Source organism: Vanessa tameamea, chromosome 24, assembly GCF_037043105.1.
Source record: "Vanessa tameamea isolate UH-Manoa-2023 chromosome 24, ilVanTame1 primary haplotype, whole genome shotgun sequence".
NCBI lineage: Eukaryota > Metazoa > Arthropoda > Insecta > Lepidoptera > Nymphalidae > Vanessa > Vanessa tameamea.
In genome coordinates, this window is record NC_087332.1 from 2,776,428 (window position 1) to 2,787,461 (window position 11,034).

The 11,034-nt window shown below is 30.7% G+C and overlaps 2 protein-coding genes across 2 annotated transcripts in view; both read right to left on the reverse strand.

Annotated features, from left to right (window-relative positions):
* Nucleotides 1–11,034, reverse strand: part of LOC113398066 (H/ACA ribonucleoprotein complex subunit 2-like protein) — a 167,251-nt gene that overhangs the window by 131,912 nt on the left and 24,305 nt on the right. The window lies entirely within an intron of this gene.
* LOC113398087 (DC-STAMP domain-containing protein 2-like) lies at nucleotides 1,443–10,412 on the reverse strand. Its single transcript, XM_064218720.1, has 13 exons — nucleotides 10,009–10,412; nucleotides 7,423–7,573; nucleotides 5,711–5,870; nucleotides 4,883–5,143; nucleotides 4,300–4,513; nucleotides 3,823–3,976; nucleotides 3,231–3,399; nucleotides 2,858–3,025; nucleotides 2,453–2,596; nucleotides 2,161–2,260; nucleotides 1,980–2,084; nucleotides 1,623–1,745; nucleotides 1,443–1,506 (listed from the first exon to the last, which is right to left on the reverse strand). The coding sequence occupies exons 1-13, from the start codon at nucleotides 10,305–10,307 to the stop codon at nucleotides 1,443–1,445; spliced, it is 2,112 nt and encodes a 703-aa protein (XP_064074790.1). The 5' UTR covers nucleotides 10,308–10,412.

An 11,034-nucleotide genomic window follows, 5' to 3' on the forward strand; every position in this document is an offset into this window, starting at 1 on the left:
GAACTTTACCTAATTGTTTTTTGTGTATTTCTGAATAGATCCCTCGTTAGCTTAGATTGGACCCGGTTGTACGGCTTTAGGAAAGTTCGATAGAACTCATATCACATCCGTGAAAAGTTGAGATGTTATTAGTTATTTTTTTATTAAATATTCTGACATACGATTTAAAAAGTTGGTCTGAAGGAGACCGCTAGCATCTACGTAATTTTATTAATTATAGAAAACATACGTGTACTTGATTTATCACAGTATTTTTATATTTATCTTCAGTACCACGATTTTTTAATTTTGATTTATTTTTACTTTTACGTTCCTTTTCATTACGATCCTTAACTTTGAACCAAGTATTATCCAATAGATATGAGCATATTTTATTAATTGGATTATTATTAATTTTAGTTTTGTCATTAACAGCAGTCTTAATTGTTGTTTTCTTGCGTTTGAAGTTAATTTTATTGCTAAAAACAGCTATGTCATTATTTCGAATATTATATAGTTTTCTCGAAGAAGAAATTGATTTAAAATTTCTATAATAATTGGAACACGTGCTAAGAAATACGTTTATGTTTTGACGACTGCTTCTGATATTGCGTTCTTTACAATTTTCACCTTCATCACACGACTTTTTAGTGTTTTTATTGTTACGAGATCCATTGGGATTGGAAACATTGTTTTTGTTAATAGCTATGTAATAACCACTCTGAGTAAAACCTTTTGCATATTTTTGATATTTATTATTCTCATTAGGGTTGAGTGTTAATTTTGATTTTCTTCCTTTGGACTTGTTATTTCTAAGTTTGTGCCGTAGTTTTAAATATTTAGCGATTCTTGTTTGAAATGTAACTTTACATACATTAATTGTTTTTGCTTGTGCCTTAATATTATTAGAAAATATTATACGCCCAAGTGCTTGCGAACGTCGTAAATATTGATATATCATATTCCTTAAAACAGGATGTTTTTCGTGAACACGGACTTTTGATTTTCTGCGTAAAAAGGTCCGATAGTATCTTTTAGCTTTTAACTTTTTAACTTGTTTACATGTTTTTTCATTTCTTAAATGATCATTATATTTTGGAGAATCGATAGAAGCTTTACAATCACCTTCTTCGTCAAATTTACTTTTGTTATCATATTGTCTTGTAATGTTCTTTTGTATGGGTTGTTCATGCTCGGTAACCTTATGTTTTTCAATGGCACCATATCCATTTACATCGTTCGTATTTGTAATTGAACTATTATGACTTACATTCCTTTCAGTTACATCCTCATAATCCTCAATGTCTGGTAATATGGCTTGTTCATTCTTTTTCTCCGACTTTATTTCCCAGCTATTTACTTTTTCTGATTTTGGTTTTTTAATAAGTCTTTCCATTTCAGTCCCTTTTTGCTTAGACTGCAAATATATCAATGCTTTATTTATTTATTTATAAGAAACAATTTTAGCATTTTTTACTTATACTAACTTCTAGGTCTCCGTCAATATCACTTTCATCTGATGAACCTCTAAAATTTAATAAAAATAAAAGTATCAATGAAGATGACCTTAAAAATTAAGTCAATTGTATAAGCTTAAGAAATAAGAAATGTTAAATATCTTTAAGTAATGAGGTTGTACTTACTTCTCTAGGCTAATGTCGCTCATATCACCATAGTCTTTAGGCGATAAGCAAACTGTGCACATACGACCGATATCGGAGAAACATCTTATACAATATACTCCTGGGCAATTTAATTTATCACAACTGAAAGTACACATATAAGACAAAAATTGGACTCTAATAAAATTAATCCACATAATGCTAAAGATTTGCCTTTTGCCCATATTAATTGGATATGGTCAAATTGGGTCACTCTCAAGCCAATATTATGAACCCCAGTTAATCGATGCAATATATTTTCTATCTAATCTATAGGATACTAGTCAAAGTAACTAATTTTAAAAATATAAGACCAAAAACATTGCCGTCTATGTTTACTTTGTTAATTTCGTATCAGAATCATTCAGTTCCTCAAACGTTTTACACAATAAGCAATGGGGCTCCGTTGGTAGCGTGCCAAACATATATCTCAAATGCCAGCACCTTAAATCATAAATAGACAGGAGAAAATATTTTATTGCTAATAAAAAAAGACCTTTATAAAGCGAGTTCAACCTACGGCAAAATAGAGTTCAACCAGTAACGAAATGTCTGATTTTCATGCTTCGAATATTTATATTCACGATGTAACTTTCTCCTGGCTAATTTCATAAAACTACCTGTAAATAACAATAATACATACAGACTAATATATATTTATCTATTATTCATAATTTCAGACTTGACGCATTTTTTAAATACGTCAGTAGAAAATTAATTTCAAGGACGACTTCAATCTCCTTAATTATTAGTACTCGTTTGGATTCCGTCATGATGTGACAGAATCAATGATTAATATTTCCGGAATTTACCTCTAGTTCTTAGAATGTGATTGTAAAGCCATACGGCTCTCGTCTTCGCTCGATCAGGTTGATAGTGTCCCACGATGACATGACGGAAACGAAGTCCATACGGCTCGAATAGTGCAAAAAACCACAGGAGAATTATTAATATAGCTGTAATATTAAGAACATATTACGATGCTTGGTCGTGCTTGATAGTAATGAAAAATATGCAATGAAACTGGCGTGTGTAGGTCAGTGCACTTTTTGAGCATCATGGTGAAAGAAGAACCAACCCTTTTTTCTAGGATAATAGGGAATACAACTGATTACTACTATATATTTTTCATACTTTCAAGTATATTCTTTGCTTCGGATAATTTAATATTTCATATAAAACAATGACAATATAAAATCAAATTCAACATTAGTTACCAATTTGTACATAACGTTGTAGATCAGGCGGATAGGGATTGGGAAGACAATTTACTGTAATCGACCTTTGTGGCAGTAAGGGCGATGCTATAGAATCCAATATTGATCTGATAAAATCTCCAACAATACCAGATCCTGATACATGAACACCAGCGTCGGATGGACCAGCTAAATCAGATATTATAGAAATTTCAACATACATATATAACAATATAATGAAGCAAAATATAGAACATCAATTTAAATATAGTTATAATAAACAAAAATGTTTCAGCCTTAATTTATTATTTATCGAAAATTCTAAAACTTCAAGCATGCAATGCATTTATTTCCTCAAAATAATGTAATAACAAAATTAAAACCAGACATTTACGTGATAAAGGTGTCTGTGACCTTCCATGATGACGTATTGTAATTAAAACCCAATACAAGCTGTAATCCGCTACCATGTGTATCAAGAGTTTGAAAGTAGTTATCGCCATGAAAATTATCGAACGAGTTAAATACACCCTCTCTGATGAAACTAGACGGAACGATGATATCTAAAAAAATGAGGAAATTGAATAAATTATATAATCATATATCTAAATCTGTTAATCTATATAACAGTTACGGTAGAATAAAGAAACTCACACACATACATACTTGAACAGGATTCCTTAAACATTAGATTTAATTTTTGGCCAGTTGTATAGAGCCAATTACTCGATAGTTTTTCATACTTAACCCGTAAGAAAATAATGAAGAAACCTTCGTTTTTAAAAGGTATTATTGTCAATTGATTATGTACATTATATTTTCAGTATAAATTGTGCTTATGTACAATTAAATGAAAATTAAAGAATCGTGTTTTCGAATCCCATTAGATTAGTATCGGGATACAATTATTATATTATTTCCTATACAATTTTAAAAAGCATTTTAACAAAGTTTATTTTATAAAAGAGCTTAAAAACAAAACTAACACAAATATATTTGGCTTGTTCTCTTCTGTTCAATGGAAGAACAGTTTCTCGCCTTTCTTGATACCTTTTGAAATCCAAATCACGCAGTTCCTTTGTAACGTAGCGATTGTCATAACGAGATCTCGTTTCGAACATGTGCTGATAATATTTAGCTCTGAAATAACAAAAAAAAAAAAATTACTTGGAGCCGAAATGTTCCAATATTTAGAACATGTACATTTCAACCAATGAAGGACAAACATCATAAAAAAACCGCTATAATTCAAATAAAAATCTGCTACGCGTATATGTACCAATCCGGATTGGACCGAACAGCGTAATGGAATAAACTCTAAACCCTCTTTTTATTATTCTTTCTCCTTCTATATTTAATTATTAACGTACTTCAATAAAATTGACGATGAGAACGTATATTTAATAAGACTAGGACAAAATAAAAACGTACTCCATACTAAAAAGGCATCAAATGATAATAACCTGAAAATTATGAGCAATAAGAACAAACTAGTAATACAGGAACTCCAAGATAACCAAGTTAGCAGAGGATCAGCCCTTTTCCTGATCTCAGTCACGATACCAGCAGCCATTAGGCTAGAAGTACTACTTTCATTACTGCTGTAGGAATATATGTGTTGAATTTGGGCGTTGACGAAGAATGTTGTATTAATGCGAGTTATATATTCCCGCAGCCCTGTAAACCAGACCCATGTTAACTCGCCGATGTTACTTAATAATGATATCTATCAAAGCAATACATATAGATAAGATTAGGTATAAGTATTTTACTTTAAGCAATATCTTGTTTCCTACAAAAAAAAACTCAAGTATCTATTATGATGATGTTCTTCTAGCTGATTTCGTCCACGCTGGCCATTCTAAGAAAGTCATTAGCCATCGGCACAGCAAATATTACAAACACACAACACAAATACAGATGGTTTCGAATCAAGACACTTTTTATGCCTCTCCTCTCATAATAAAAATAAAAACCCCATAACTTTTATTGACCCGACCCAGGGTTTAAAAAGTAGCTAAATATGTAATATCGAAACATGAATACTTCTCTTGAGTGTTGCAGCAAATGAAGTAGTAGCGTAGTCAGAAACAATACAAATAGTCTTATACGACTTCACAGGTAAACATGCCGAATTGGCCACAGAGTTATTGGAAAGCCAAAAATAATCATTTCCTAAGCTCTTAATATAGTTCTTCGTTCCTCTATCTATTGATTTCAGACAGTGGTCGTAAGGAGTTCCAAACTTTTGGTGGCAAACATTGGCAACATAATTTAACCAAGAATAAGATGATTGAATAAGGTCCGCTGAAAAAAAAAAGTGCTATAATATACTGCTTACAAATTTAACACATCATTTTTTGATGAACTATAATCTGTCGAATTTCATTTTAATTATAAATACTCTAACCTAGGTTGGGAAAAACAGAATTTATCAACCAACATTTTATACATTTTATTGTAAGCGAAATCACCTTTCACGATCTTTCAGGTATTTACAAACTCACGAGACAGATTTTGATCTAACGGTATTCACATTGATATATATTTTATATTTCATTATATTATAAAAATGTTGATTTACTGATGGTACGTCTCTTATTTATTTGTCTAATTTCTTGTTTTACGCTACTGTTTCGTGCTAAGCAAACTCACCAAAGGATACCCGCGCATTTTACTCTTAAGTTATCTTTTGATGTTTTTGTATCTGTTTTATTTCTAGTCCATACAATAGGCAATTTTAAGAGAAACATTATTGATGGCTAGATGAATTTCTCATATCTCAAACTAATTAATTGAAACATCCGAATAAAAATAATAAAATCTTATGTATTATTAATATTGAACTTTTTTATTACTAATACAAACACTCACCAATACTAGTAACCATTAAACTTATTTTAGATATAATTTTTTTCATTTTGGACGTGACCCGTTTTATTCCACCTACCATTAACTTTATGGACTCCTTCATTGCGTTGAAAGGTTTTTTCACGGTCTCGGTAATGTGTCGAACATTTGTTTTTATTTGTTCCTAGAGGTGATTTAAAAAAAATCTTACAAATATAGAGTCTAATTGAAACTTTATGTTGATTGAAATAAAGTTTGAAATAATATAAAACTTTTCATTTTGTTTAAGTATTTTCGTCACTAATGGCCTGCAGTGTGCATAAGCACAAATGAAAATAGCAAAAAAAAAATGCAATGTCATTAAGTTCTTTCGTGATATAAACATAAAAATATTAACATAGACAAATAATGGAATATCCATAATTTACATGATACATTAAATAAAATATTATTTACGAACAAAATATATCGAATATCGATAAAACAGTTAGACGTTATATTCTATGTAAATACTAGATTAGAGATAATTTAAAGAACGAGTGTGCACTCTTTCTTTACGTACCTACGCTTAAAATCCAACAGAACCGAATCTGATGCGACAAAAGAGAGATTAGTGGCAATTCCAAAGGCTTTACGGGCTATTAATTTCTTTTTAAATAATAAATCACATTTGCTATATGATGCCTATTTTAATTTAACCTCACGACTTTTGTTCACGAATGTTGCGGATTTGACTGACTGTTATAGACTTCAGCAGTAAGTCTCTGTGTAATAATTTGAAATGTATTTGTGTGGGCTTGTATAACCTATATCGACCCAGTCAAAAAATTATGGCAAACACGAAAAACACCGCGACATATTTTTTGAAATTAATAAGTAAGCAAAGTCATTACATTCAATTAGTTTACAAGTTACAAATTTCCTTGCAAATATCCAATTTCCTTTGCAGATTATATTAAAAGTGCGTAATTCCTAGTCTAAAGAGGTCATAAAAACGTTTAAAAAAGAAATGGGATGGAACAGACATTTAAGCATTTAGAAAACTTTTAGGTATAATTATCCTCTAGAATAGAACCTATTAAATAGGATGTATAGGAACATTGCTATTTATTTTTACATAATAATATTTCAAAAATTGGACATTGAGATATATTTTAAATTCCCATTCGTTTTAATTTAATCTTGATTCGGTATAATAAGTATTACACGCTGTTTAAATATCTAATCGGAAATTATTTGCCGGTGGTTTTAACCGATATGACTTGCCACTTGGGAACCTTCAACAAGAGAACCTACTCGTTCCTCAAAGACTCGCACCACACATGCCAATCGCACAGTTTTGTATTTCCATGGGCGGTGGTAGTCAATTTCCACTAAGCGCGATACATACTAACTTAACTATTTTTACATAAAAATATGTTTAATTTAACTTTTCAAGTAACATACGTGTCAAGCAATACGTTTGTCTCTTACTTCTTTCAAACTAAAGTCACCTAGAAAATTTCTTCTGGAAAATTTTAGTGTGTAATGTTAATATATCAATTTTAATAATAGTAATCATTTTGATATTTTGTAAGCAAATGTGATTTCATAGTACTGATATTTTGTAGGTTGAGAATAAATATACCAGCTCTTCTGTCACCGTTAGAGCAATAATATGAGTTGTTATAGTTTTAGAAAAGTTTTTGCACTATTAGGTAGGCACTTCAATGTCCAAGTTTTTACAAAAATATTACCTGACTACAGGCCATAGACCCGGTCAAAACTTCAGAATTCCTCAAAGTATTTGTAGCTGGGCCAGTAAGAATGAGGACCAGAGCGTAACACGTCAGGGTATAGCGACCAACGCGAGAGAACAGTTGAGGAATTAGCAGAAATATCAGACACCTAAGAAGGATAAAAAGAAGTTTAATAGACGCTGCATGAAATAGACGGACATTGTCTCATCTCATCGTTATCGGACACATGGTGCAGGGGGTGCTAAAGTCTCGGGTGCCGCGCGTATCGCCAATATGGTCATGTCTTGGACAACAGGTAGTCTCAGAAGATCCCTTAAAAAATCTTTGTTTAAGACGAGGCTGGGTTATGTTGTTACCTCATAAATTTATTCTATTTTAAGAACCCTTTTTATTTCATAACAATTTCAATTTTCTTTCATAGTCAATGCACCGCCAGCCATGGAGTTTACATGTTATGTCCCTTGTAAGTACATTGGCTCGTCCAGCTAATTTAAAGACCAGAGCAATACCAAGTATTGCGGTTTGCCGGTAGAAGCGGTCAGTTAACTTTTATCTGAAGAGTTAGTTCGACCTTTCAGATATTTTTGTTTCAAAAATTAGGAAATAATTTTTTTTTCCGATAAAAGTTATTTGGCATAGAAAAATTGGACCTTGGACTATTATATAATCAAAGAGTAATTTTCACTGTATAAATTGTAACACCCCTCATTTTGCAAGATAGAAATGTTTTATTAAGCCAATCAAGTAGAGTGCCAAATTTTATTAAAATCCATTAAAACTTTTGACCGAGTAAGAGCGTCGTAATAGATATTATATACTTTTATAGAAATACATTATAATGCTAATACATTGTAAGATAGTCATGCACACGGGCTACGTGGTCATATACAGTGAAATTTGACTTCCAAGATACAGGATATCCTGGTTTGGAAGTCAATAGAATCTACCAAATTTAATATACCTAGTTTTTATAATACTTATTATGATTGTGCTTTTTGCTTCCTTTTTTATTTTATTTTATTTGTAATATTTTCTCTTAGTTGTTTTTATTTGTAATACTACGCTTTTTTCTCAATAAATTATTATTATTATACAGGTTTTTGGAATATAGGTTTTCGTTTCGATACTTATGTCTCTTAGAATTAATACTGTCCGAAATTTAAACCATCATACCCTTGTTTTCTTGAAGTCTATTAGAACGATTTACTTATTCATTGAACAGTATCTACAATATTTTATTGCAGAAAAGCTATTACCATTTAATAGCCTACTGGCATTTCACAACAATAAAACTGCACGGCAGTTTTGTTCGCAGAACTTTCTCGAACATTCGCGGTAATCTGATACAAGCTGAATGGCAGGTACTATTTCTATAGACATTGTAATAATGGCGATCAATACCTACGGTTTGTTCGATAACATTGTAGGCATACTTTTGTATTTCTATAAATATGTAAACCCACTCACTATCGAAAGAAAAATATACACAACGATAAACGTTATGTGAAGTGGACACATTCAATATTTTATAAATAAAATTAAATACCTAATGTGAGTAACTAAAATTCTTCTAAACGGTTAGACCGATTTCGATGTAATATGTTGATGTGTTTCTGGGTCCTGGAGAGGAGTGGCCCTGGATGATTTAAGTTAGACCCGGTGGGTGGAGCTGTGCTCGTGAAATAAATACAATTCTTATTTCAATCGGTCAAAGCCAGGACGGACAGCTAGTATATATGTATTTTACTTTTAACTCGACAAATAATCGCGCATAGACACGCGCAGCACGGGTATGTGAAGGGCGTTAAATATTTGAATCATTTTAGTTTTCACTTGTGTTACGTAAATTAATTGTTATGCATCAAGCTGATAAAAACATACGTTAAAGTTATAGGTACTGTTTGCAGGGTAATAATAATAAAAAATAAAAAAAATTAAAAAGATTATGTGAAATTGAATATACATACGCTTTTAATGAAAAGTTCACAATGTTCAATACCAGCATGCAATGAAATTGCGATTTAAAGAACCATTAAAATCGGTTCATACACTAAAATTGTTCTCGAAGACATACATATTATGTCTACTTCAAAAAAGCACCTCTTTTATATTATATATAAAAAATATGTTTTGAATAATCTATATAAATAGCAACATTGGCTGTTATTTTTAAACATTACTGTACTCTTAATCTATTTTTTTTCGGTCGTTTATTTTATCGTAGAACATGATATAATACTTTGATTTAAACAGATTTGTTGGATAATTATAATAGTGCACGATAACAAATTTATGATTATTTTATTTCTGAGCCCCTAGAAATGGATTTGATTAGTGGGCGAGCCAGTGTCTTTACTGGTAATCCGTGGTTGATAGCGCATTGACGGTACCAGAAATGTCCAGTGCCTAAGGGCAATGTCAACTTATTATGACACGGAATTATTACTTATATAAAATATTCCATTATTTTATTTGGGCTATATTCGTTCCATCAATTTGTTGTTCTTACTTAATTGTATATCTAAAGGTATAACCACCATAAGCAATAACGACTGACAATTTAAATATGATTAGATAAGTTACCTTATTCTGCAACTGAATGCCAGTCCCAGCGTGAGTAACACACCAATAATAGAACTCATAATCGTCGCGTGTATGAGCGATATCGACAATTGGAATACAAAGAATATAAAGCAAAGATACGTCAGCACAATGCCGCAGACGAATCCAATCAAACTTTTCAGAACGAAACGGGGTAATGCATGATCTGATTTCAAATAAAAATATAAATTTGATACTGATGAACCATCAGGAAACCATTTTTTTAAATGTCCTGTCATTCTTCTCTTCGTATTCTGTCCGTAAAATCGCCATCTTTGCATTATTGTCTTTTGTGGTATTTCTGTTTTAGATGTGAGAAGTGAATTTATTTTTTCGTTTTCGTATTCTTGTCTACATTTCTCTATTATTCTTGCCTTCCAAATCGAAGTAAAATAAGCCATTTTTCAAATATTCTAGAAGTAATTGATAGCTAACAGCATAATCAAGTAAACAGAAAATAAATGTAAAATGTCGATAAATTTATTAAAAAAGAAAACGTTTCCCAATTTACAAAGTTCATCAAAAAGGTTGTTTTCAATTTTAACATTTATAAAATTATGTTTGTTTTTATTAAAATTTAATGATCCATTAACAGAAGATTATTACAAAAATAACAAATATTTAATACATAAAACTTGATGTTATCATTTAAATATAATTATAGTATATTAAGCTAAAATACTGCGTATTAAAAATGCTTCGACATTAATTTTATTTGTTTAGCAAAAACTTAAATATTTCTAAATTATAATTGCAAGCATCTGAAATAGTTCAAAAACTATATTTGCTTTATGTTTTAGTCAGGCGAAAGATAACTGTCTACACCATTCATGAAAATTTATTGGTACAATTTCAAAAAGTTGGGTATATTGTTCAAACTCCTTCGAACTATTATTAATATAAGACGTTTTAATAATTTTCTGTTACATTTATTTTTTCATGTTTGTTATTAAAATTTGAACGCGTCTGTAAAACTAATGAGGATGACATCGGCTACACAATGAAATA